At 38.7% G+C, this 24059-nt stretch overlaps 1 protein-coding gene and 1 non-coding gene across 2 annotated transcripts; both read left to right on the top strand.

The window, feature by feature from the left end:
• The first annotated feature begins 4139 nt into the window (after positions 1 to 4139).
• Positions 4140 to 9003, top strand: LOC122089586 (fatty acyl-CoA reductase 2, chloroplastic-like). Its single transcript, XM_042659315.1, has 9 exons — positions 4140 to 4533; positions 4653 to 4756; positions 6090 to 6289; positions 6386 to 6486; positions 6585 to 6783; positions 7807 to 7968; positions 8072 to 8153; positions 8272 to 8672; positions 8835 to 9003. The coding sequence occupies exons 1-9, from the start codon at positions 4140 to 4142 to the stop codon at positions 9001 to 9003; spliced, it is 1812 nt and encodes a 603-aa protein (XP_042515249.1).
• A 7431-nt stretch (positions 9004 to 16434) lies between these two features.
• On the top strand, positions 16435 to 16541 carry LOC122090305. Its single transcript, XR_006143543.1, has one exon. It is a non-coding gene; the product is annotated as a small nucleolar RNA R71 (small nucleolar RNA).
• Positions 16542 to 24059: the final 7518 nt, after the last annotated feature.

Raw genomic sequence — 24059 nt, 5'->3', positions numbered from 1 at the left:
TGACATATTGCCTAGAAAGCTATTATAAAAAGCGGTAAAAAAACTGTCTGGGAGCATAGTCTACGTTAGCGCTCCCATGTGTTTATCTCTCTCTACCCCTTTGAAAAGACACATTTGCCCTTTTTATTTGTGGAGGAGAGTGATAGATAAGAACGCTGGTGTAGGTCACGCTTTCAGACAAAATATTACTTTCTTATAATAATTCATGTGAAAGCAAAGTATAACACTCCATCTTACGGAGGTTCAGGTTGCCTCAAAATGGCAAAATGGATCAATTTAAGGCTGCCATGGAGAAAGGAGTGCTCACAGCTACTGTTACTAAAGAAGTGAAGAAACCTGAGGCCAACAAAGCCATTGCATTCTCCAACTAGAAATTATTAATGAGAAGTTTTGCTGAAATAACAGTGACAGCAAATGTTTCCTAGATAAATGTTTTGGTGATGTATATAGTTATCAAAAATATTTTAAAAAGCTGATTTGCTATGTGATAAAAAAGATGTGCAAAAACTCCCAACAGTGGTTTATCTGACCGCATTGATTATTTTTTAGTTATAATATCCGAGGGGCAAAGGTTAACTAGTTGGCTGAAAACTATAGGTTAAGTTAAATCTGCTACCAATCTTATTGATTATGAGAAACTAGAAAACCATAGTTTAAGTTACACTCTCACTTGGTTCATATATGATTTCAATTTAAATAAATATAGAGAAAGTGTTTTCTATGGAGGAGTGTGGTTCCTATTTATACGTTGGGACCAATGGGAGTATACGAGAAAGCATCGATGAGTCATTTTGTATCATGGAGAGTGGGGTGGTCATTTCCCCCCTCCCATGTGTATTTGGGCGTAAGAGCCATACTCCCCCTCATAGAAACCATTTTCACATAACTTTATCTCACTTGTATCTTGAAAACTGAAACTCAAGTAAAGAAAAAAAGAGGGGAAAAGAAAGCTCCCTTTTTGCGAAGCTTTATCCCAACACGAGCCCAATAAGGGGGAAGGGGGAAGGGAGATGCACATGGGCATCAACAGGGTGAGTTTATTTCACAAGGGTGGAGGGTTTCATTTTGCCGACCTTTATGTCTGTGCCCAAGGGCCTCGCAACCAGGGAGCACTCTTTTGCCCAAAAACATATTATGAAAAGGGCAAGGAATGCTACTCACCTGCTAGCACAGGTACCCGCTAGTATGCATGGCCAATGGAGGGAGCCTGTAAGCATCTTTAGCACGGGGCAACGTGGTTTTTTGCACCCATTGTGTCTAGGTGTTGACACACTACTGGATAGTGTTCTTTCTTCTTTCTGTAACTTATAAAGAGTTAATCTGTTTGTAACCACTTAACCACTTTTGTAACCAAAGTGTTTATAAACGACTGAATCCTCTCTAGCTGTCCTAGGTGCTCAACCACATCGGACAGCTGGAGCATCTCGGGTATGCACCTTAAGGGCCTTCTTGCCATTTGATAAATGCTAGGTAGCACAAAAATCCTCTGCGGGGAGGCAGTTAGCAATAGTGAGCATCCGACAGCCGGGGTGCATGCTGAGGGGCCCCATTGGATCCTCACTGCTGCTCACCATAGAGGATTTGAGTCCTGCTATGCACCTAGCACACAAGAGAGGATCTGAGTCCCTCTGAAAAAGGTTTAGGATCCTCTCCAACCTGAGGGTGTTGGAGAGGGACCGTTGAGGGGATCCTAATCGATGTAAATTTTGAGATTCAAGTGAACTATCGAGTGAATAATGGTCACAGTTTCAGTTCCCTCAGCAGAAGGGACGAAGAATAGTAGGTTGAGGATGAGTCTTCATCATGGCAAGGAAGTAATAGTGGTTAGTTGATCGATGGGCTTACCTGTTACACATGATAGATGATCACTACCATCTAAAAACACATGGTGCTAGCCCAAGTAGCTATGGGCCGACTTGGGCAATCACCGCTAAGGAGAGTAGCCGGATCCACTTCAGGAAGTAGGATAAGAGGAGAGAGAGAGAGAGAGAGAGAGAGAGAGAGAGAACATCCAAGTTGGTGTCAGAGGAAGCAATGGGACTCATTTTCCCATTAAAATGGGACTCAAATCCTCTCCAACTGCTGAGATGTCCAATGCGCATCTAACGGTTGAGAGTGCGCTCATGTATTGGGATGTGTGCCCAGGTCCTCCCAGTCGTTGGATGCCACATTGGGCATCTCAACAGCTAGAAAGGATTTGAATCGATTAAAATGTCATTAAGACCATATATCATAGACTCTTAGTTATGCATTTCATCTACCAGATGATGACATCCCTCCTTTCTAGTACATGGATCTGGATCCTCACCAACGATTTTTCCTCCAATCAGGTATATGCATGCAGCCCCAACACATGGATCATGCAGCGTCAAACATACATGTGTCTGATTAAAGAGATGTTGGAGGGAGAGTCGTTGGAGATGAGGGTCCCGATCCCTAATACAATGTTCTTTCAATCCTTCATTTGTAGCCCTGTAGCCCAAGCCTTTCTTATTGAGGGTTATTTTCTGTGTTCATATTTGCATTATCATTGGCATCTATTAAGGCTTTACTATACCTACAATCGTACTTTAGGTGTAGTGGACATCCTTCAACTAACCCTAATTACTACACACAAATCAAGACTTGCGATTTTCCAAGGAAGGCAAGACAAGAGAGGGATGTTTAAAGTTTCAAATTAGACAACCACACAGCAATTTAAGGAAGCTCTGTTTTTTGCATGCGCTCCAACCTAACCAAAAAAAAAAAAAAATCACGTTTCATTAGGCCATATTAAGCCTTTATTGTACCCATGTCGTGTTTTAGGTGGAGGTTGACATCCTCCAGCTAACCCTAATAATTACACACAAATCAAGACGCGATTTTTCAACGAAGACAAGATAAGAGAGGGATGTTTTAAGTCTCAAAACCACCATTAACAACACAATAACAACAACAATAAGGTGCTCAGTTTTTTTCTAACCAAATGTCTATATGGATATGTCGAAGCAAAATATAGAAGGTCCGGTAAAAATATAGTATTCTATAGAATACAAAAAAACTGACCTTGTTCAATTGCTGGGGTGGGAGAATGAAATAACAAACTTTGCATAAATTAGGGAGAAGTGTCGACTGATGTGGTAATGAAATTTTCCCACCTTTCCCTGTGGGACTTTGCAGGGAAGTAAAGGTTTCCTCCATGATCTCTTGAGCAGTTGCAACTATGACGTCCATTATCTCTATGTAGAAGATGAAGAAGAAATTAAGAAAGAAAGAAAAGTACAGAAAAATTGTTGAAATAGGTTTTTTAATGAAGGGTGGAGAGAACACAAAACAAAACAAACTTTAATAAGAACAGACAGATTTCATCCCTCTGTATGCATGCTTCTACCAATAAATGAAAAAAGTTAAGGCATGCAAAAATTGGTGATCTCGTGGTGATTCATTTAAATTTGAAATCGGAATAAAAAGGAGAAATTCTTTTCCAATAAACAAAATTTAATCTAAATCCGGTGATTCATCAAAATCTAAATCCTCTCTTCCACATTTGAGGGACCTAAAAGTTGGACCCATCGATAGGCCTGACCTGAACTGGTCAATTGAAGTCAGGGATCGATTCGATCAATTATTAAATATGTTGGAATCAAGCACCGATCGATTAATAATCAAGTGGTCTCGGTGCAAGGTCTTAATGGTTGTCAGATTAGATCGACTGAATTAATATTGTGCCAATCGGTAACTGATCGTATATAGCTTGTTTAAGCCTATTTAACCCAATTATAACCCGTTTAAAGATCGTTCTATAGCCCAATTAGTCAATTAGTCCATTTAAATTCTGATTATAAACCGAATACAATTATGAATCGAAAATTAACCAACTGAATGAAAACAAGTTCATGCTCTGACCTGTGAAGCCTCATTACTTAAATAGGTGAAAATGATGCAGGCCCTAAATTCCCCGCGACCGATTGACACTTCTAGAGAGACTAACTCCCATCTCCTCCTCCTTTAAAACCTAAATTAAACCCAACCTCCCAATCTTGCCAGCTTCAAATTCCATGCCTGAATCCCAGCTTAACCCATCTTAGTGTTATTTTTGTTTGCTTGGTTTTGTTTCTTTCCTTCATTAAATCTTTCTTCTTCCAGTTCTCCGAGCAGAAATGGGAGTTGTGTTTCTGAATCCAACCTTGCCTGTAGTGGCTAAGTTTCCAGGGTCGACAAATGAGCTTAAGTGGTGTTGCATTAATAATGGGTCTTCCTGGAAAAATAGGAAGAAGAACAGTGTTTGTTGGCAGAGCAATGGATATGTGACAACTTCTGGTGGGTTGTCCTCTCTTTTGACGAAGAGATTGATGCTGATACCAACCACAGGGAAGAAGATCGAGCGTGGAAGTTGTCTGGTGAATGCAGGAAGCATGGACTTATCATCAAATGAGAATCCTAAAGATGACATACAAGTGAAAGATTTGGAGACCACTGATGGTGTTGGGATTGTTAAGTTTCTTAGAGGAAAGCGGTTTTTTATTACTGGTGCCACTGGCTTTCTAGCAAAAGGTACTGTAGTACTCTCTCTCTCTCTCTCTCTCTCCTTAATTTAATTTCAGTTCAAGTTGATGTTTAATCTGGTTTTCTAATACCAGATTTTTCTTCTCATTTTGATTTTAAATTTTCAGTTCTCCTGGAGAAAATTTTAAGGACAGTGCCTGATGTGGGTAAGATCTTTCTCTTGATTAAAGCGCAAAACAAGGAGGACGCAATGAACAGATTGAAGAATGAAGTATGTTTCTTAAAGATGTTGATATTTTTACGTTCTCAATTTTATGCAATACACCATGTGACTCAAAAGGAGAGGAAAGTGAAATTTTTAAAAAAGGGAGAAGTTTGCGGGATCCGGATCCTCTCTATAGAGCCCATGGACCATAAAGTGATCCCATGGTTGGGAGGACCCTAGCATATGTCTCGACGTCACCCCAGCTGTGAGATCACTTTATGGTCCATGGGTTCTATGGAGAGGAATCCTATCCTTACCGCGGCAAATCGAAGGGTTGAGAGTCAAATAAAAATTACAAATGTAAAATGTATCATTACTAGATCTGGTAAGAAATTTAAGTAGTTATACAATCACATAAGATAATGATTCAAAAAAAAAAAAAATCTTTGATTTGAAAATTTTAAGTTCCTATCCCTTCAATTTCCTTTGCAATCAATTGTAGCCTTAGTGTGAACTTTGAGCCGGGATCCCGTCCCCACACCGTATGGATGTTGTGAGATGGGGTTGGAGGTAGGGGTGTCAAGTGGTCGGGACGAGCCAGTCTTGGTTGGGCCTAGTAGGGCTCAGTCAATTTCTAGGGGTGCACCATGAACACCCATTTAGCTAAACGGGCTTAACTAGCGCAGGCATGATACGGTTAATAATATGGCCGGTCGGTCTTTGGCTTTAATCAGGCTTTAACCGGCTATAGACCTATTTAACTTTAAACGGGTCATCTTTAAAATTGGTCTCTCAAATGTGCTTTAAGAGGAATACCAATAAAATGAGGCAAAGATGGGCATATCAAAGAAAAAGATCCTATAGTTAAAATGGATTAAGCCGAAGATGGGCAAAATAACTAAATTACTAATGTACTCGATCTTTAACTCACGAAACTCAAATCAATTAAACTATACCTATATAACCCAAGTTTAGTAAGTTCAAATCAATTAAACTACGCATAAAAAAGATGAACGGTCATATAACAATTACCACCATCTCAGTTGTACATATCACATAGCCTTAGCACTAAATACAAATAGTATTAAAAAAATTAAAAAAAATACAAGTATTAAAGGGGTCAGGCTTAAAGGAGTCGGTTCAAATCGGGCTTGTAAATGTGTTGGGCATTCGTCGTGCTAGGTGGCTGCACCGTATACTACTTGTTTATAAAGCCCGACATGTTTATTGATCGGACTTGTCTAAGCCAGGCCATAAACGTATTGGGCCCGATCGGGCCTTCCGGTGCGGGCTTGGAATTAATACCACTAGTTGGAGGCTACAGCCAGATGGAGAGGAACCAAGTTCGTGAACTTTTCAATAATTATCTTAGATTAACTGACTTTATGTTTGTGTTCAGATCATAAACGAGGAACTTTTCAAATGCCTGCAACAAATTCATGGGAAAACATATCAATCATATATGCTGAGCAAGCTGGTTCCTGTGATGGGTAATATCTGTGAATGTAATATTGGAATGGAAGAAGATATAGCTGAACATGTCTCAAGGGAAGTCGATGTAATCATAAACTCAGCGGCCAATACTACCTTTGATGAAAGGTTTTGAACCTGCTTTGGTCTTGATGACTATATATTTTCATAGAACATTTTGAATCATCCCAAAATCTCACACTTGGGATCTTTAAAAAATTTCAGGTATGATGTTGCTCTGAATATAAACACAAGAGGAGCATCCCAACTTATAAGCTTTGCGAAGAGGTGTAAGAAACTTAAAGTCTTCCTGCAAGTGTCGACTGGTAAGTAACAACACTTGAAACCAACAGAAATTAAAATCTAAAAGAGAACTGACTTCAAAACAATGAGAAAGGACATATACTGTTTCATCTTGGTGTAGCTTATGTCAATGGTCAAAGACAAGGCAGAATCTTGGAAAAGGCCTTCAGCATAGGAGACTGCATAGCAAGGGAGACAATGATTACTTCTGAAGCCCCTTCTACATCTCTCCCTGATCTGTTGGATGTTGAAGGTGAGATAAAGTTGGCTATCGAAGACCATGCAGTGGCACAAAAGATGAAAGAATTGGGCTTAGAGAGGTATGGCTTTTCAAACTTAGTCTGGACTCTGGACTCTGGATGTGAACACTTCTATGGTTTCACACTGACACATATGTTATTGTTTCCATTTAATTAAGAATGCTTAGAATAACATCAATGGAAGAAAAAAAAGATGTGTCATTATGAAATCTTATTAGAAGATCCGAGTTCCGTTTTGAACTAGGGCCCGTTTTGATTTTTTGTTTCGTTTCACTGGTTTTTTCAAATAGGAGAAATTTATGTCTATTTTTGCGTCTAGAAACAAAAATGGAGAAACAAGTCAAATTTATTTTTTTATTTCTGGAAACAAGTGGTAGGGACAAAAATTGTGAAAAACCTAATACTTCATTCGGCCTACCCTACCCCCAACTCCAACCCTTTGTTGAAACTTCTCGCTACTCAAAAGCGGCGACTTCAACGTGTTCATGCGAAGCTCACAGTTTTGGATTGTCTTCATCCTTTTGAAACTCATCTCCATGAAGCATACTTGCAACTCTAATATTGTGCTTTCACTTGTGAGTTGCATACTTGCAACGCCATACCTTCACTCGTATCTTGAACCCAAGAGCACCCCCTATCGCACTGTTGAAAACGTTTCTAGAAACAGAAAAATCAAACATCTTTTTACAATTCCAAAAATCGTTTCTTAGCACAGAAATGAGGTTTTCAGTTTCTGCTGTTTCTAGACACAAGAACAGCATAAACAAAATCAAACGGGCCCTAGGTTTTGGTCTTTTGTTCAATATGTGTCACTTATGGGAGCCAAACATACACCGGTAACAGCTGACTTTCTACAACTCCTAGTCGCTACTAGGAAAATGGAATCTCAGGGATAAGTTGGAAAATTCCACCCTTGTTAGGAGGGTATTTTCCACTCGACCCGTAGGATTCCATTTCCCTAGCTACCCTATAGGGGGTAGCAGGTACTTGGTAACGGCCAATTTTATCGCATGGGAGCTGAGCCCGAACTGCCTACGAAGTAGCCAAGGGCAAGCATGTAGTGATTAAAATTGAATTTAATAGGGCCTGCATGCATGGGTGGCAAGATACTTACGTATTCACAAAGGCCATGGGTGAGATGCTGATAGGCGATCAAAGAGGAGATATACCGGTGGTTGTTATCCGGCCGAGTGTCATTGAAAGCACCTACAATGAACCTTTCCCCGGATGGATGGAAGGAAATAGGTGCTCTAATTGATTCAAACCATACTTTCATGTGGTCTCTAAATTGAAGAAAATAGTAAGCATTATTGACTATTTATCATGTCCTATTGTTTTGGAACCTCAGGATGATGGATCCAATAGTGTTATCTTATGGAAAAGGCCAGCTCACAGGTTTTCTTGCAGACCCCAAGGGAGTCCTTGATGTAGTAAGTTGTATTTAAATCTGGATCCAATCCCTAGCTACATCCATGGATGTACGGTGGATCCCAAGTGAGAACGCAATTGTGAGCTTAATTTTTATCATTTTGATATAATTTTGTGTAGGTCCCTGCCGACATGGTTGTAAACGCAACATTGGCAGCCATGGCAAAGCATGGTGCATCAGGGAAACCTGATATGAACATTTACCATGTTGCTTCATCTGTTGTGAACCCACTACTATTTGAAGACTTGGCAAGATTTTCCTATGAACACTTCAGTTCCTCCCCTTACATGGACTCAATGGGAAGACTAATTTATGTCTCAAGACCGAAGCTGTTCAGTTCCATGGATGATTTCTCACATGATTGGAGAAATGCCATCCAAAGAAGCCAGCAAGTACTGCCTGCATCTGCTGCTTCCAGTGGAAAACTATCTCGTAAACTTGAAATTGTACGGAAGAAAACAACGGAGCAAGCTAAGTACTTGGCTAACATATATGAACCATACACTTTCTATGGAGGAAGGTGAGAAGCTAGCTAAACCTCCTGTTCATCAAAACAATTATCATATTACATGTTTTTTCTTATATATATATATATATATATAATATATTTTTTTTATATATCCATTCCTGAGATTCTTATAATGACTAGGGAACACCATTAAATCACCATTTGTTTTTCAAGGTTTGATAATACAAACACCGAGAAGCTTATGGAGGAGTTGTCTGAAGAAGAGAGGAAGAATTTTGGATTTGACGTAAGGAGCATAGATTGGCAACATTACATCTCAAAAATTCATATTCCAGGTCTGAGGAAGCATGTCATGAAAGGAAGGGGGAATGCCCAATATTAAGACTTCGTTTGTGTAATAAGGTTCTAAAACTTGGGATCAGTCAAGGCCAGTATTGATCCAATTGTGGTTTGAACCAGTCTCGATCGAACTTTTTCGGATTGCTTTACCTTATTTTTAACAAAAATAAAAAATTTATTACATTTTTACGCTTGGATTGTACGGAGTATCAGGATGGGAAAGGTCAAGAGACTCAGGATTGGGGATCGATCAATGCTGATTTCAATCTAATCCAATTTTTTGAACCATGGTTGTAAATTTGTAATAGTATTCTTTAATTTCTCTCATTTTCTTGATTTTTTGGCAAATAATGGGAATAATTAATAATTCACCTTCATATTCTTTCACTTTTATAAGTAATGCCCTCTTTCTTGGTAGACATTACCATTGGTTTACCTCCCAAAAGATATACAATTTTTAACGTCTCTCCAAAATTTTTAACCCTGGTTAATTATTCCATCCTCAGCCAAAAGAAAAGAAGAAACTAGGGGCACAACCAGCCGGGTTGGCTTAAATTTTTTTTTCTTTCTAAACCTCACCCCAATCTTAGTCCCCTTAACTCATAACTCACAAACGGTCAAAATTGTTGGTTGGAAGGATTGTAATATTATGTTTTACATTTCAAATAGTCGATGAAATGTTATCATCTCCTTCTCTAACCTTTAAGATGATTGCTACCCAAGGCCCTAATACGTAGTATCAGAGACAAGGTTTGGTAGCTGGGCCAAGGCATGAGAACCCAATGTACCTCTGAGGATGAAGTCAGAGAAGATCCCGGGCTCCCATGTGGAGGGGGAGACTGTTGGAGTTCCTCGTGAATAGCATAAGTAATAATCCCACATTGAAAGTAGGTAACCCGATATACATGCTTATAGGTACTTGGACACCCTCTCCTTAATGGCTACTAACTTTTGAAGATAAGTTCTACTTAAATCCTGATTGGAAGGAGACCCCAGAAGCTCACACCTTGAAAGTTGATCTTCTGTGCTGGAAAAGGAAGAAGTGAAGGTGGAAGTGGAAGAGAGCCGAGTAGTTCAGATTAGTGGAGTGTAGCAAAGAGAAGGAAGAGAAGAATAACCAGTGGCACCGAATTGAGAGTAGCAATGGCAAGTTCTTGCTTACTGTTATTGTTCCTAAAGAAGAAGAAATGAAAATACCGGAGGTCAAAGCCATTGAAATCTCCAGTTAGAAAGACCATTATAATGGTCTGAATGGCCATATAGCTGATCTCTCATGAAATTATAGTGACAACCACTGCATTGTAACCTTCAGTTTTGGTTTTGTAACCTTTGGAGTCATGCAACAATTGTTTGATAGAAATTATAGGTAATTGCAATGTAACAAATTGTGAGAAAATTTATGATTTGATTTGTATTACATTTGAATTGTACTGTGAATTGTAGCTTCGGTAGGTGAAATCCATAGACAACTCATAAAAATCTAACTCGTAATATCCTCCATTTAAAAATTAAATGTTTTTTAATATTACATAGAGTTCCACTACATCAGAGTGTCAGGATCTTCCCTTGGTGGCATTACTTACAATTCAAATCCTTTAAAACTAGGGGTGTCAATTGGTCTGGTCGGGCCGGTCTCGGTCGGGCCTAATCAGGCTTGACCACTTGGAAGCCTTGCACCGCGAACGCCCGTTTAAGTAAACAGGTCTAGCTTTGGGGAACATGGTATGGTTTATAATCGGGCCGATCGGTGTCAGGCTTTAATCGAGCTTCCTTAAACGGGTCTTAATTGGGCCTTAACCGGGCTACAAAGCTATTCAAGTCTAAACAGGCTCTAAACGGGCTTTAAACATGCCTATCATAAAATTATTTTCTTAAGTGGGTTGAAGGCCCAGAAATATGTGACACAACTCTTTAATCAAGATTAGAAGTGATATGAGATTATGGTTGTTCTTTAATCGGGCCGGTTTAGGTAGGGCCATAAATGAGTCGGGCTCGATCGGGCCTACTGGTGTGGGCTCAGAATTGACACCCCTACTTAAACTGTATATTTCCGTTGAGAAATACAACACATCCATTAATTACAAGAAAATCAACAATTATTAGCTGACAAATGAAATATTCATCCATATGGTTGGGTTCCTTCCCTGGCTTATAGCTTTGATCTTTATCTGTAGAAAAAGATATATAATAATAGGGGTAAGTTCGATAGCTTAGTGAGAGAAACCTCCCTAGGTATACTCTTTTTTTTTTTTTCGCTAAAACCCTAGGTATACTCACATCAGCACACACAACAATAAATATTACAATATCTATATTTATACCATCCTACATGTGTATATCAATCAATGCATATCATTGTCATAAAACAGTGATTCTATAATGATCCATCATATTATGTCAACAATATCTCAACACTGTACACTCACCACTTCTTCCCCCGCTAGGTGAGGTCCACCACATCGCATTACATCGTGCATTCATCCCTTCATCCCCCACTAGGTGAGGTACACCACATCACATTACATCATACACTCATTCCTTCATCCCGCACTAGGTGAGATACGTAACTTGACCACATTCTCATTACACAAAGAACCATAACTCATAGTTGCACATTATTTCACAATATAGCCACATGTGTATATCAAGCAATGCATATCATTGTCATAAAGCAGTGATCCTACAATGATCCATCATATTATGTCAACAATATCTCAACACTGTACACTCACCCCTTCTTCCCCCACTAGGTGAGGTACACCACATCACATTACATCGTACACTCATCCCTTCATTCCGCACTAGGTGAGGTACGTAACCTGACCACATTCTCAGTACACAATGAACCATAACTCATAGTTGCTCTTTATTTCACAATATAGCCACAAATACATTTTTTATTTCATATTCACAATGTATCACCACAAACATTCATTCAACTCATAAAAAATAACCTCAATCACAACATCCCATTTTGCAATTCAAATACAAGCATTTTATAATACAAATAAAAATAGTTTTAAATGCTATCATCATGACATTTATCACATCAATATACTAAAAATACATATAAGCATCCATCACACAATCGGGGAGGATAACTAGGTTGGTCCCACTCACCTTGAATTTTCTTGATAGTTACAATTTTCGAAAGTCCGATAGCACTTGTACAATGGAGGTGTCCTACATAGGGGTAGCATCATAATTAAAAAGATTTTTCCGCTATTAAAGCTTATTTGACACTTATAATAGTCCACCATGTCCTCTAATTTACCCCCTTTGCATTCGCATATATATATATATATATTGGTAATTTACTATCACAAGGCTACACATCTCTTGCTTTCTTATTTCATTTAAGGTCTCATTTATTTGTGTTGATACCTATTAGGATCATATCATTATTTAGTTAATATGCTTTCATTTATCTTAAGTCCAAAATATTGGGTTCAAAATTTTTGGACATAAATTGTGAGTAGCCCCAAATCTTATGTTACAAGCCGTCCTTCCCAAACTCCATTTGAAATTGAATTTCATAGGGTTATTCTGTAGATTATTGATGATTAAATGTAAAATAATCAGGTCTTGAATCGAAATATAAATTGGTCTTTAGCTCTCCTAAAGTTCAGCTAAAGAAATGTTTGTTTAGAAGATACAGATTCGGGTAGGGTTAGTAAAATGACCATAACTTTCTGTACATAGCTTGAAATCACTCGCTTTCAAAGCTAAAAGTTCACTATTTCATAGTCCTACAACTTTCATGAGGAAGTTGTCTCAAAAACACATTGTATGAATTTCACCACAATTAGATTTTTCTAGTCCTCAAGCAAAAGAAAAAGAAAAAGAATAAAAACAAAAAGCCTAACTCACTTTCATAGGAATCACGGTTACACTTAGCATGTGCAACAAGCCTTTAAACCCTTAGGTCTTCCAAGTGGACGAGTTGTGTCTTGTGGGTGTTTATGGTGAATATACACCCAAAATTCAGAAAAAAAGAAAATCCCAACCTTGTCTAAACGTAAGGGCCATATCGATCGGGAGCAAAGATAATTTCTCTTACACTTGATCTAGGGACCCCCACACTTGAATTTTATTACCTCATATCAATTTCAGGCACAAGCATATTTCTTTAATTTGGAACTCACATTGTCTCTTCCAAAACATCATTATCTTAAGGCAAGACCACTTGTGAAGTAATAGGGAACTCAGGACTAAGGCGTTGGAGTGTTTTTGACCAAACATGTTACCAAGGCATTGATGACATTTATACATACTTTCCTATTGTGTGGTTTTTTTTTTTCCATAATAACTCTATCCTACTCCACTACTGTTGGCCTGAATGACATGGTGAAGCAAACACCAGACACCCAAGTTTCTATGTAGCTTCGCTTTTTGTATATGCCCACATAGACAGTGATGCTAGTGTTCTTTCAGAAATTTTCTCCCTAGGAATTTCAATCAAGACACCACGCTTCCTGAGGCGCAATGCCCTGTCTAGTTCTAACGAAATCAACTCTTACTTTTCATTTATGCCACTTTCCACACTTCCTTTAAAATTGTACATTTGTCAATACATGCCAAATTAAAAAGAAGGTCTCAACTACAAATCAACAGTACAAAGAACCCACAGACTTACATATGGTCCAACATCGTAAAACAAGGGTTTCTTATTTTTCAAAAGAGAGTCCCATCTCGAGACATTTCTTTTTTCTCAACAAGGTTTTTATGTGTGTAAGATGGGTACCTAAATAAAAAAATCTTACATTCATATATCAAGCAACCAAATGGTATGATCATTAACCAAAAGCCAAAGTAGGATTTCATCTTTAGCCAGCTCAAAAACAAAAGAAAAACAAGCAAAAGAAAAAAAAAATTAAAAAACAAAAAGAAACTGATTTCCCTCTCCCACACTTAAGTCATGCAATGTCCTCAATGCATGGAAAGAATTAAACGGATAAACAATGCAAGGAGGTCATACCCGGGTAAAAGTTAGCAATTTATGTAAAGAGGTTCATGGAGATCCATGACCTCTTCTAGAGCAGAAGATGACAACTCAATGAAGGGCTTCAACTTATGGGTGGTCCCATATTTCTTCATGAGGCCTCAAATGATCTATTGTAAAAATGCTTGCCCTTGTCAAAAATGTAATAAATGATCCCATTATCCATCCACTTTAGAATTTCTTTTTGAATGGCTTCCTTCATCACTGGGTTAGCTCTCCTTTGGGGTTCCATTGAAGGTTTGGACCCCTCAATGAGGTGAATATGATGTTGAACAATAGAAGGGCTAATTCCTTTGATGTCAACCATGATCCAACCTAGGGCTTCCTTATTGTCTTTTAACACTTTAACTAATTCCTCTTCCTGGCTAGATGTCAAATCTAAAGAAATTATTACTGGAAGAGTGGTTAGGCCCTAGGAAAGCATACCTCAAAACAAATGGCAACTCCTTAAGATCTAGCTTAGGGGGCACCACTATAGAAGATTTGGGAATGGAATTGGAACGGGGTCCTAAGGACTCTATAGGTGGTTGGAGACTCCAAACATCAGACATAATTCCGTCATCAAAACCATCCAATTGTTCCATACACTCTTGAAATTCAGAATCAAAATCAATATCAAAATATGTCTCAATGGAATTTGGAATTTCCTGTAGCATATGAACTTCCTTTTCATGGGGGTTTGGTTGCTTACCTAACCTAAAGACATTAAAATCCACAGAAGTATTGCCAAAAGAAAGTTTCATGGTACCGTTCCTACAATTAAGTATGGCATTACTGGTTGCAAGGAACGGTCTACCAAGAATAATTAGAATCTGGTCCCGAATGTTAGTAACTGGTTAGATGTCTAAAACAATGAAATCAACAGGGAATAAAAATTCCCCAACTTTAAGTAAGGCATCCTCAACCATCCTTTTAGGAATCTTAATAGATCTATCTGCCAGCTAAAGAGTAGTTCCAATTGTTTTCAATTCTCCCAATTCTAGTTGCTTATACACATGGTAAGGCAAAAGATTCACACTTGCGCTAAGGTCAAGTAAGGCATGCTCAATGTAGGTGTTGCCTATGACACAAGTTATGGTAGGGCTCCCTGGATCCTTATACTTGGCGGCTATAGGCTGAGTAATTATGGAACTAATGTTGCCTACCAAGAATGCCTTTTTGGGCACACTAGTGATACGTTTGTGATTGCACAAATCTTTCAGGACTTTTGCATAGGCAGGGGGATCTGGGATATGGCATCCAAAAGAAGGATGTTCACTTCTACCTTTTTGAAGGCTTCTAAAATTTTATCCATGGAAGCAGTCTTCTTTTTGTTTACCAGCTGATTAGGAAAGGGGACAGGAGGAACATAAGGACTGTTAGGATTTTGCTCTTTTTTAGAAGAATCATCTTTGGTTTCCTCAACAGAATCATCTTTAGTTGCTTTAGGTTCATCAGACGAACCTGGAATAAGAGGCACACTTGTGTCCTCAACAGAAGGAGAGTTAACAGGAGTAATAGATGGGGAAGAGTTAGGAACATTCTGTTGGTACTCTCGGCCACTCCTAAGAACATAAACAACATTACATTGGTTGGAGAGCTTTTGTTGTGGACTCTTTTGAATTGAATTCAATTGATTTGGAACTGGTTGATGATTCATATTCACATTCATGGGATTTGGTTCAGGCTGACTAGGCATCCTCCCTTTCTCCCTTTCATGCAAAACATTAGCAAGTTGGGAGATTTGCTTCTCCATGTTATGTTGGCTTGTCATGAATGTACTCATGAGAAGTTCTATGCTTTTCTCTAAAGAAGAAAGCCTAGCCAAATCACCACCTCCTCTCATGAATCCTGGAGGTTGATTTACAAGAGGTGGTGGAATAGCAGATTGAGTAGGGATCCTAAAATTGTTTTGTTGATTGGGGGACATGTTCCTTTGGTTGGCTTGTTGGGGAACAAACTGCCCTTGACTCAAGGATTGAAAATTAGGACCTATTTGATTATTGGCTTGATTCTAAGAGAAGTTAGGATGGTTCCTCCATCTTGGATTGTAGGTTTGACTATAAGGGTTGTTTTGGGACACAACATTTACATTTTCAGGACCTACATTCAAATCATTCACACCAGAAATATTAGGGCACTCCTCCATCACAAGCGTGGGAGATTGGCACCAACTACACATAGGCACAAAATGATTTATTTGGTTTAGTTGGGCAGGTCCTTTAACTACTAAGGCTTCGAGTCTCTTGATAAGACTCTCAAGTTGAGCCTCTTTGGTCACAACACCTTCTACAAGGTAACTCTTATTTGTCCTCTCAATTTCTTAAGTAGTCTCTCACTCTCTGGTTTTCTCAGCCAATTCAAGCAAACAATTCCAAGCGTCGTCTTCATCTATAAAAGATGTAAAACCTTTGGGGCATATAGACTCCAACAACTGCTTCGGTTTGATAATCAATACCCTCATAAATGATTTGAAAAAATTGCCATGTATCAATTCTATGGTGAGGGCATTCCTGAAGGAGGTCCTTAAATCTCTCAATAAATTTGGAGAATGACTCACTAGGTTTCTACCTAAATTGAAGAATGTCACTCCTGAGTTTATTGGTTTTATGCAAAGGAAAGAATTTTTTCAGGAAGACTAGAGTAAATCCATCCCATGTGGTAATAGAATTGGTAGGCAGACCATAGAGCCATTTCTTAGCTTGGTCCTTGAGCGCAAAAGTTATGAACCTTAATTTTACAGCATCACCAGTTAACTATTGGACCTTTATCAGAACACAAACCTTCTCAAATTCCCTAAGGAATAGGCATGTATCCTCATAGGGCAGTCCATGGAAGTGGGGTAACATAGTGATGTACTAAGATTTGAGCTCAAAATTATTGCCCTGGGCTTGTGGTAGAACTATGCATGAAGGTTGGGCTGCTCTAGCAGGGTAGAACCTATCTTTCAAAGATTTAGATGGAGAGTTTTGCTGTTGGTCTCCCATATTGAAAGCTTTTAAAGAGAGCAAACTTATAGGGTCACTACTTGTTGGATCTCTTATTTCTAACCAATTCTCAGTATTACGTACCCCTTAGCACTCATGCAATAGAAAACTACCCACAACTAGAATAAGACAAACACAAAAGAATGGAATTTTTTTTTTTTTTGATTATTTTGAGTTTTTGTGAGCTTACCTGTAGGGATCCGAGGTTACTCAGGTTAATTCCTGTGGTACTGCTACAGGGTGAAATTTGTCTTTAGTATACTGTGAGACTTGGTGACCTCCATCGATACAACTATTATTGCAAGTTATTCTTCTTAGGAATTCAATAAAAGAAAAGGAAAAAGTAAATAAAGCACTCCGATTTATCAAAAGAAAGCGAAAAATAACATGGAACTGTCTCCCCAACAACGGTGCCAAAAACTTGTTTGAATTTTGCAAGTAATCGCAAGCATACGGATCAATGTAGCTAACGAATCAAACACAAGGAGAGCAACCACTTTATTTTAAGCTTCTTCTAGGAATGCGAAAGTGCACAGATTAATTATGGTGATCTATTTCTAACTACCGACCTAACACAAATGCATCTAAAAGTGTCCTAACCAACACATCTAGGGAAATTGGAATTGAAATTGCAATAAAAATTGAATGAACTAACCATTCACATCTAGGAATTTAAATACTCAAACCACGCATAAAAAGAAAATAGCTGAAAATAAAAGTGTTGAAATAAAAAGTGCTGAAAAGTAAATAAATAAAATAAAAGGGGAAAAAAACTAAAGAGAGGCACATGAGTAGGCATCTCTACTTAGCCCGAGGGATGCGCCATAAATAATATGAGCTTCCCTACTTGACCAGAGAGTACTCTTACAAATGGTTTTTCTACTTGGCTTTAGGGGAAGGGATACAATATAAATAATTAAAATAAAATGATGGTTCCATAGCTAGAGAGGGGCAAAGCCAACGCATAATCTAGCCATAAACCTTGGAGGAAAGGCAGAGCAATAATGTAAAACTGAAAATTTAAAACCTACTTTAAGAATGAAAGGGTAACAAGAAGAGGGAATGAGAGGGGGGAGAGAAGACTTATGAGAAGCCTACCTATCTGAACTTCAATACTTGAACTTGAAAACTTGATTGAGATTTGAAATACTACCAGTACTAAAAACCAGATCTGGAATAAACCAAATCTGAAATTGCTAGCACTAAAGAAAACAAATCTGAAAGAAAAACTTGAACTTGAATAGAGATGCTTCAAAGCTTGGATCTTGTCACCTAGATCTAAACCTTGAACTAGAGAATTAAAATTACAATACCATAAACCATAAATATGAAAGAAAACTTGCATTCATTAATTAAAACTCCATTACAAAAGTGTTTAACCAAAAAGTAAGAAGAACTAAAAGGAGGCTAAACCTAGAGAAGAGAACTAGAGAAAGAGATAAAACCCTAAAAATAGAATTGCGCCTAAGAAGAGAGAAAAAGAGAGCACAAAAAACAATAACCAGCCATCCTCTCCCCTTGAACGTTTTTTATTTATAGAGAAATAGAGAGAGAGACCAACGATAAGGGTTTAGGGGGCCCACAATTGTGAGGTGGCGGAGAGAGAGTGTAGCCCCTAATTTTCCTATATTTTTTTTTCTATTTTTTCTGTTTACTTCATGTTTTTTATCTTTTATTTCCTTCTTCTTCAAACTTGCGCACAACCCTTGGACTTTTGCACACCACAACTCACCAACTACGCTAGGTAATTGTTGTTACAAAAAACGAATCCTCAATCACTTAAGGGCATGGTCCAATGATCCTTGTTGTTATTTGGAATATTCCTTGTACCCCTGGGATAAAGGCAGACAGGCTGGTTCTGTATCTTAGTTCACTTCTGATCCATTATTTTTTTTCCGGCCCGAAAAGAATAATCACTTGTACTGGTGATCAAACGGATATGTACTTTTAATTGAACACATCCATCTTGCTCAGAATTTCATCATCTTCGCAACCATGGAAAGAAACATGACATCTTTATGTGTAAAATTGGAGATATAGCGCCCGATAGTCCTTAAGACCTTTAAAATATAAAACTTACAAAAAGAGAGTAAAATCCAAGGTAGCTCCATTCTAAATATGCAAAATGCACGCTTTTATACCCTAGATTTCATACATAAATATGCTCATCATAAGAGTCTTATAATTTGGCTTGAAGTCAGGGTGTTTGCATGCACCGTGCACATCGGTGAAAGATGCATCACCACGGCTAAAACCCCCTTCCTCTCTCTCTCTCTCTCTTTACAAATAGAGGTGAAAGAAATCAAAATCTAAGTTTTGCTTCCTTTTATTGACAAGATATTAAATATGAAAGGTCTATTTTACCCCTCATTGCCACCCACATTAGCCAATGAAAATTCTTATATTTTGCTTAGGTTTGGGTACCCCTACATGTTATGTTTATTCACTTTAACCCCTCTAGGTTTTGTAATATTACAACTCACCCCATATGGGTGAAATGACCATAATACCCATATCCACCTATTTCATTGTCAATAGGATTCATTGCATGTCACTATCATGCCACTATTTATGGTACCCTTTAATAGTATATTTAATACGAATTATCCATTTTACCCTCACTATGTCCAATTATTTACACCGATGGTATTGAAAATTGTGAAATCCCATTCCTACCCCTCGAGCACCTCTCATAGAGCCAATGCATGGTTTCCACCTTCATAGATACATGGGTGACACTGTGAAAAGCACTTAAGGAGACTTGATCCCACAACCTTAGCTTTCAAAAGCAATCACACAACCATTGGACCACTAAATCCCTTATTTTTTTGCTAACGGTCAGCAAAAGTTTATTACTATGTAAAAATAGAGAATGAAACAAAAAGAATTCTTTGAGAACTTACTCCACCTTCGGCATTGCCATTAGTAGAGAAAGAAAACAAAGCAAAACGAAATCAAAAGATTATAAGAATCTGAATCTAGGCCTATTCTGGCAATCCCATTGCAGATCAGAAATAATAAAGTTCGGAGCAACTTCCCATGTGTTTGAGGAACAACTTGTAGCAGCATGTTTTGCCAATTTATCAGCAGCTGAATTTATCTCTCTGAAGCAGTGAGTTATCACCCATTCTGAGTTGTCGAGGTAATGCCTGAAGAATCGCCATTATTGCTGAAAACACCAAGGGATTTTTTGATTTATTATACAGGTCACTACTAAGTGGGAGTCACACTTAATCCATAATTTATTGTAGTCTCTCCCAACCGCAAACTTCAGACCATGAAAAAAGGCTGCAAATTCAGCCATGAAATTAGAACAAACACCCTCATATATAGCAAAGCAAATCCTATTGGATCCATTCCCGTCCCTAATAATACTGCGGGCTCTTGAACGACTTGGATTTCCAAGGGAACATCCATCTATGTTGAGCTTGAAAAATCCATTAGATGGGGCCGCCCAGCGTAATTACTAAATACTCCTAGCACGAGGCAGGGAGGTGGATATGTTCAGCTTTTTTGTCAAGAGAAGATCTACAACTGATTTAGCTTACACTGGGTGAACAACTGAGAAGTCACTAAGGTCCTTCAAAATTAATTTATGAATCTTGGGTTCAGTCATGGACGTCTCATCAAATCTTCTACGATTTCTCTCTGCCCATATGTGGAACCGAATAAAAATGACTTGTGGAAGCCACAACCTATTATAGTGCACAACTGCAGATTTTCTCTTCCACCAAGAGAAAAGATTTTCAATAGAAGGAAACCCACTCCATCTTTAATCAAAATAGCTCAGCATAGAGATCCAAATATTCACAGACAACTCACACTCCAAGAAGATATGCTTGAAACTTTCCACATGATTACCACGAAGGGTACACCTAGATACAAGAGGGACAGCTTTGATGGAGATCAAATCATCTGTTGGAAGACATCCATTTGCTAGGAGCCATCCAAAAATAGAGAATCTTGGATGAAGATTTTTTTTCCAAATTGTGTGCCACCAACCATTTACTGGATTTTTTTTCTTTGCTTTTCCCAAGCTGAAGATACAGAGAACTTACCTGATTCAGTTAAGGACCAGATTCTACTATCAAGCATATCGACAGATGGAATAGGAATCTTTGCAGCACGATCACAGGATTCAGGGGAAAGCATAGATTGAAGCACAGGAATATTCCAATTACATCTAAAATTTCAGAGAAGTGAAAATGGGCTGCCAACAACAGGAGGAAGAGGATTAAAATCGTCCAACAGAGGAGTAGCACCAGCCCAGCGGTCATACCAGAATTTAATATTGGAACCAGCTCCAACAATCCACCTTCCAGAGTCATAAACAAACTCTCAGACCTTTCTAAGGCTAGATATAATAGATGAGGAAAGAGGATACATCTTTAGGCTGCCTTTGCTTGTCATAAATCTTCCTCTAAGGAGCAAAGCGAATTCCAAGGAATCAGAGTGAATATACCAGCAGAGTTTCTCAATTAATGCCAGGTTGACATCCCTTAATCGGCCAATGCCTAAACCCCCTTCATTTTTTGGCTTGCAGACATTGTCCCACTTTACTGTAATTGATTTAGAGCTATCGGCATCCCCGCTCCAGATAAAGTTCCTGATCCATCGTTCCATTTGGGCAATAGACAAAGCAGGCCAAAGGTAAACAGAGAAATTGTGTAAGGAATCCTACTCATGACATTCTTCACTAGCTCCACTCTCCTTGCTAGCAAAAGAAGTCTTCCTTTCCATCTAGCGAGCTTGGCTTTGAAATTATCAACCAAAGGAAAAAATCCTTTCCTTCCTAACTTTACCTTTAAAAATATCAACGCCCAGGTATCGCGTTGGGAAGTCGCAGCTCGAAATGTTAAGAATTTATTTTATCTTGCACCTGCGATTTTCTAGGATGGAGCTCAGGAATGTTTTGCTTTTTTCGAGATTGATCTGCTATCCTGAAAAGGCTTGATACAACTCCAGGAAAGTTTTTATACTTCTAACACCTTTCAAATCTGCACTCATAAATATCAACAAGTCATTAGCATAGAGGAGATGAGAAGGAGTATAAACATTCCTTGGACCTGGAATCGGCTTTATATAGCTCTTAGCCCTGAGATCTCTAAGGCACGGCATAGGACTTCTTCAGCTAGGATAAAAAGCATGGAGACAATGGGTCCCCTTGACAAAGGCCTCTCTCAACACCAAAGAAACCCCTAGGACCACCATTAACAAGAACAGAAATCCTAGTAGAAATAAAAATTTCCTTGATCCATTTTATCCAAGTTTGGTTAAAAACAAACTTCTCCATGACGGTAAAAAAGAAATTCCACTCTATGGTGTCAAAAACTTTTTGAATGCCAACCTTTAGACCTATGCTACCTCCATAGCACTTTTTTGAGACCATATTAGCAAGTTCAGATGCAACTCCAATGTTTGAGAATATCACTTTATCTTTCTGGAAAGCTCCTTGCTCTTCAGAAATCAATTGGGGGAGGAGAGAGCTCAGCCTAGTGCTCATAATTTTTGGAATTAATTTTAGAAAAAAATTCTTGAGGCAGATAGGTCTATATTGACCCACTTTGCAAGCATTATCTACTTTAGTGATCAAAGTAAGAAAATTACTGTTAGCTCCTTTATTAATAATCCCCTCAGAGAAGAAATTCTAAATAGCATGACAGGCATCCGTACAGACAATATCCCAGCATGTGGCATAGAAGACTCCAAGGAAATCGTCAGGACCAGGCGCACTAGAAGGATCAAGATCCCAAACTACACTCCTTATTTCAGTAGCTGAAGGGATTTTAGAGAGACTATCATTATCCATATCAGTTAGAATATCCGGGATAACATCTAATAGAGAAGCATGAAAAGTAGAGACCGCCTTTTTGCCAAATTCTTCATAGTGGGAAACCAGACACTAGCCAATAGCATCCCCTTCAGTCAAGATATCGCCATTGACATCCTGAAGCTCTCTGATCATGTTTCTGTTTTTTCGAATCTTTGCTGAAAGGTGGAAGAACTTTGAGCATCGATCCCCTTCTCTAAGCCATTTGATCCAAGACTTTTCTCGCCAAAGTTTTTCTTGGGGAGAACCACCTTATTTAGATCCGCTTTAGCCTGCAATTCTTGACTGAAAAGATGGTCATCAATACCATTGGCATCGATGGTCTGTTGGATAGAGTGGAGGGCGGCTGACCTGCTATCAACCTCAGGATTGATTTTAGGGAAAACCAATCTAGCCCATTCGCGAAGAGGGGCTTTTAGACGCTTTAGCTTTTGGAGGACCACATAAATTGGATTGCCTTGAATAGGGACCATCCAAGATGATCGAACTGTGTCCTTGAAATCCATGTGCTCAGACCAGAATCTCTACATACGGAAGGGAGCATTGACAGGGCAAGGGACCTCAGAACAGTTCAAGAAAATGGGAGAATGATCTGAGTAGCTGCGGGGGAGGGTTCGTTGAGAACACCCAGGAAACACATCAAGCCATTCTTGATTACAGAGGCTACGATCGAGAACTGCACTAGCGTTGCCCAATCTTCTGTTGTTTGACCAAGAGAATTTTAATCCAGTGGAAGGGATGCAAAAAAGAGAGGCAGCATCCATAAAAGAGGAGAAATCGTTTGAGGAACCGGAGTTAAATTTCCTGGGGCCCCTCTTCTCATGGGAAAATAAATAAGTGTTGAAATCACCCATAACAAGCCAAGGGATTGCCGAACTGGCGAGGCCACATAGATCACACCAAAGATGCCTTCTAGCAACTCTAAAACAATTTACATGGATGACAGATATAAAAAATTTAACTCCGTTAACCTCCATAAACATTGAGATATGCTGATGAGAACTGAGAACAACCACCGGCCGCTTGATCCCCTCCTTCCAAAAAAACCAAATATTTGGAGATGAGACGTCTCTAGAATTATGAATAAAATCTGAGCAGTAACCCATGGAGCAGAAGAATCGGTTTGGACATTTAGTAGGATCGATGTTGGGCTCAGCAATACATAGGAACGATGGATTCTGCTCTTTAACCAGACCCCGCAAGGCCGCACGAGCACGATCGTTGCCCACTCCTCTAATATTCCAGTAGATGCACTTCATTAGGGAATAGATTTATTGGAGTGCCTAGTGGTGCAACGAGTG

This window comes from Macadamia integrifolia, chromosome 9, assembly GCF_013358625.1.
Source record: "Macadamia integrifolia cultivar HAES 741 chromosome 9, SCU_Mint_v3, whole genome shotgun sequence".
Lineage (NCBI taxonomy): Eukaryota > Viridiplantae > Streptophyta > Magnoliopsida > Proteales > Proteaceae > Macadamia > Macadamia integrifolia.
This window is presented reverse-complemented; position numbering and strand designations above follow the sequence as displayed.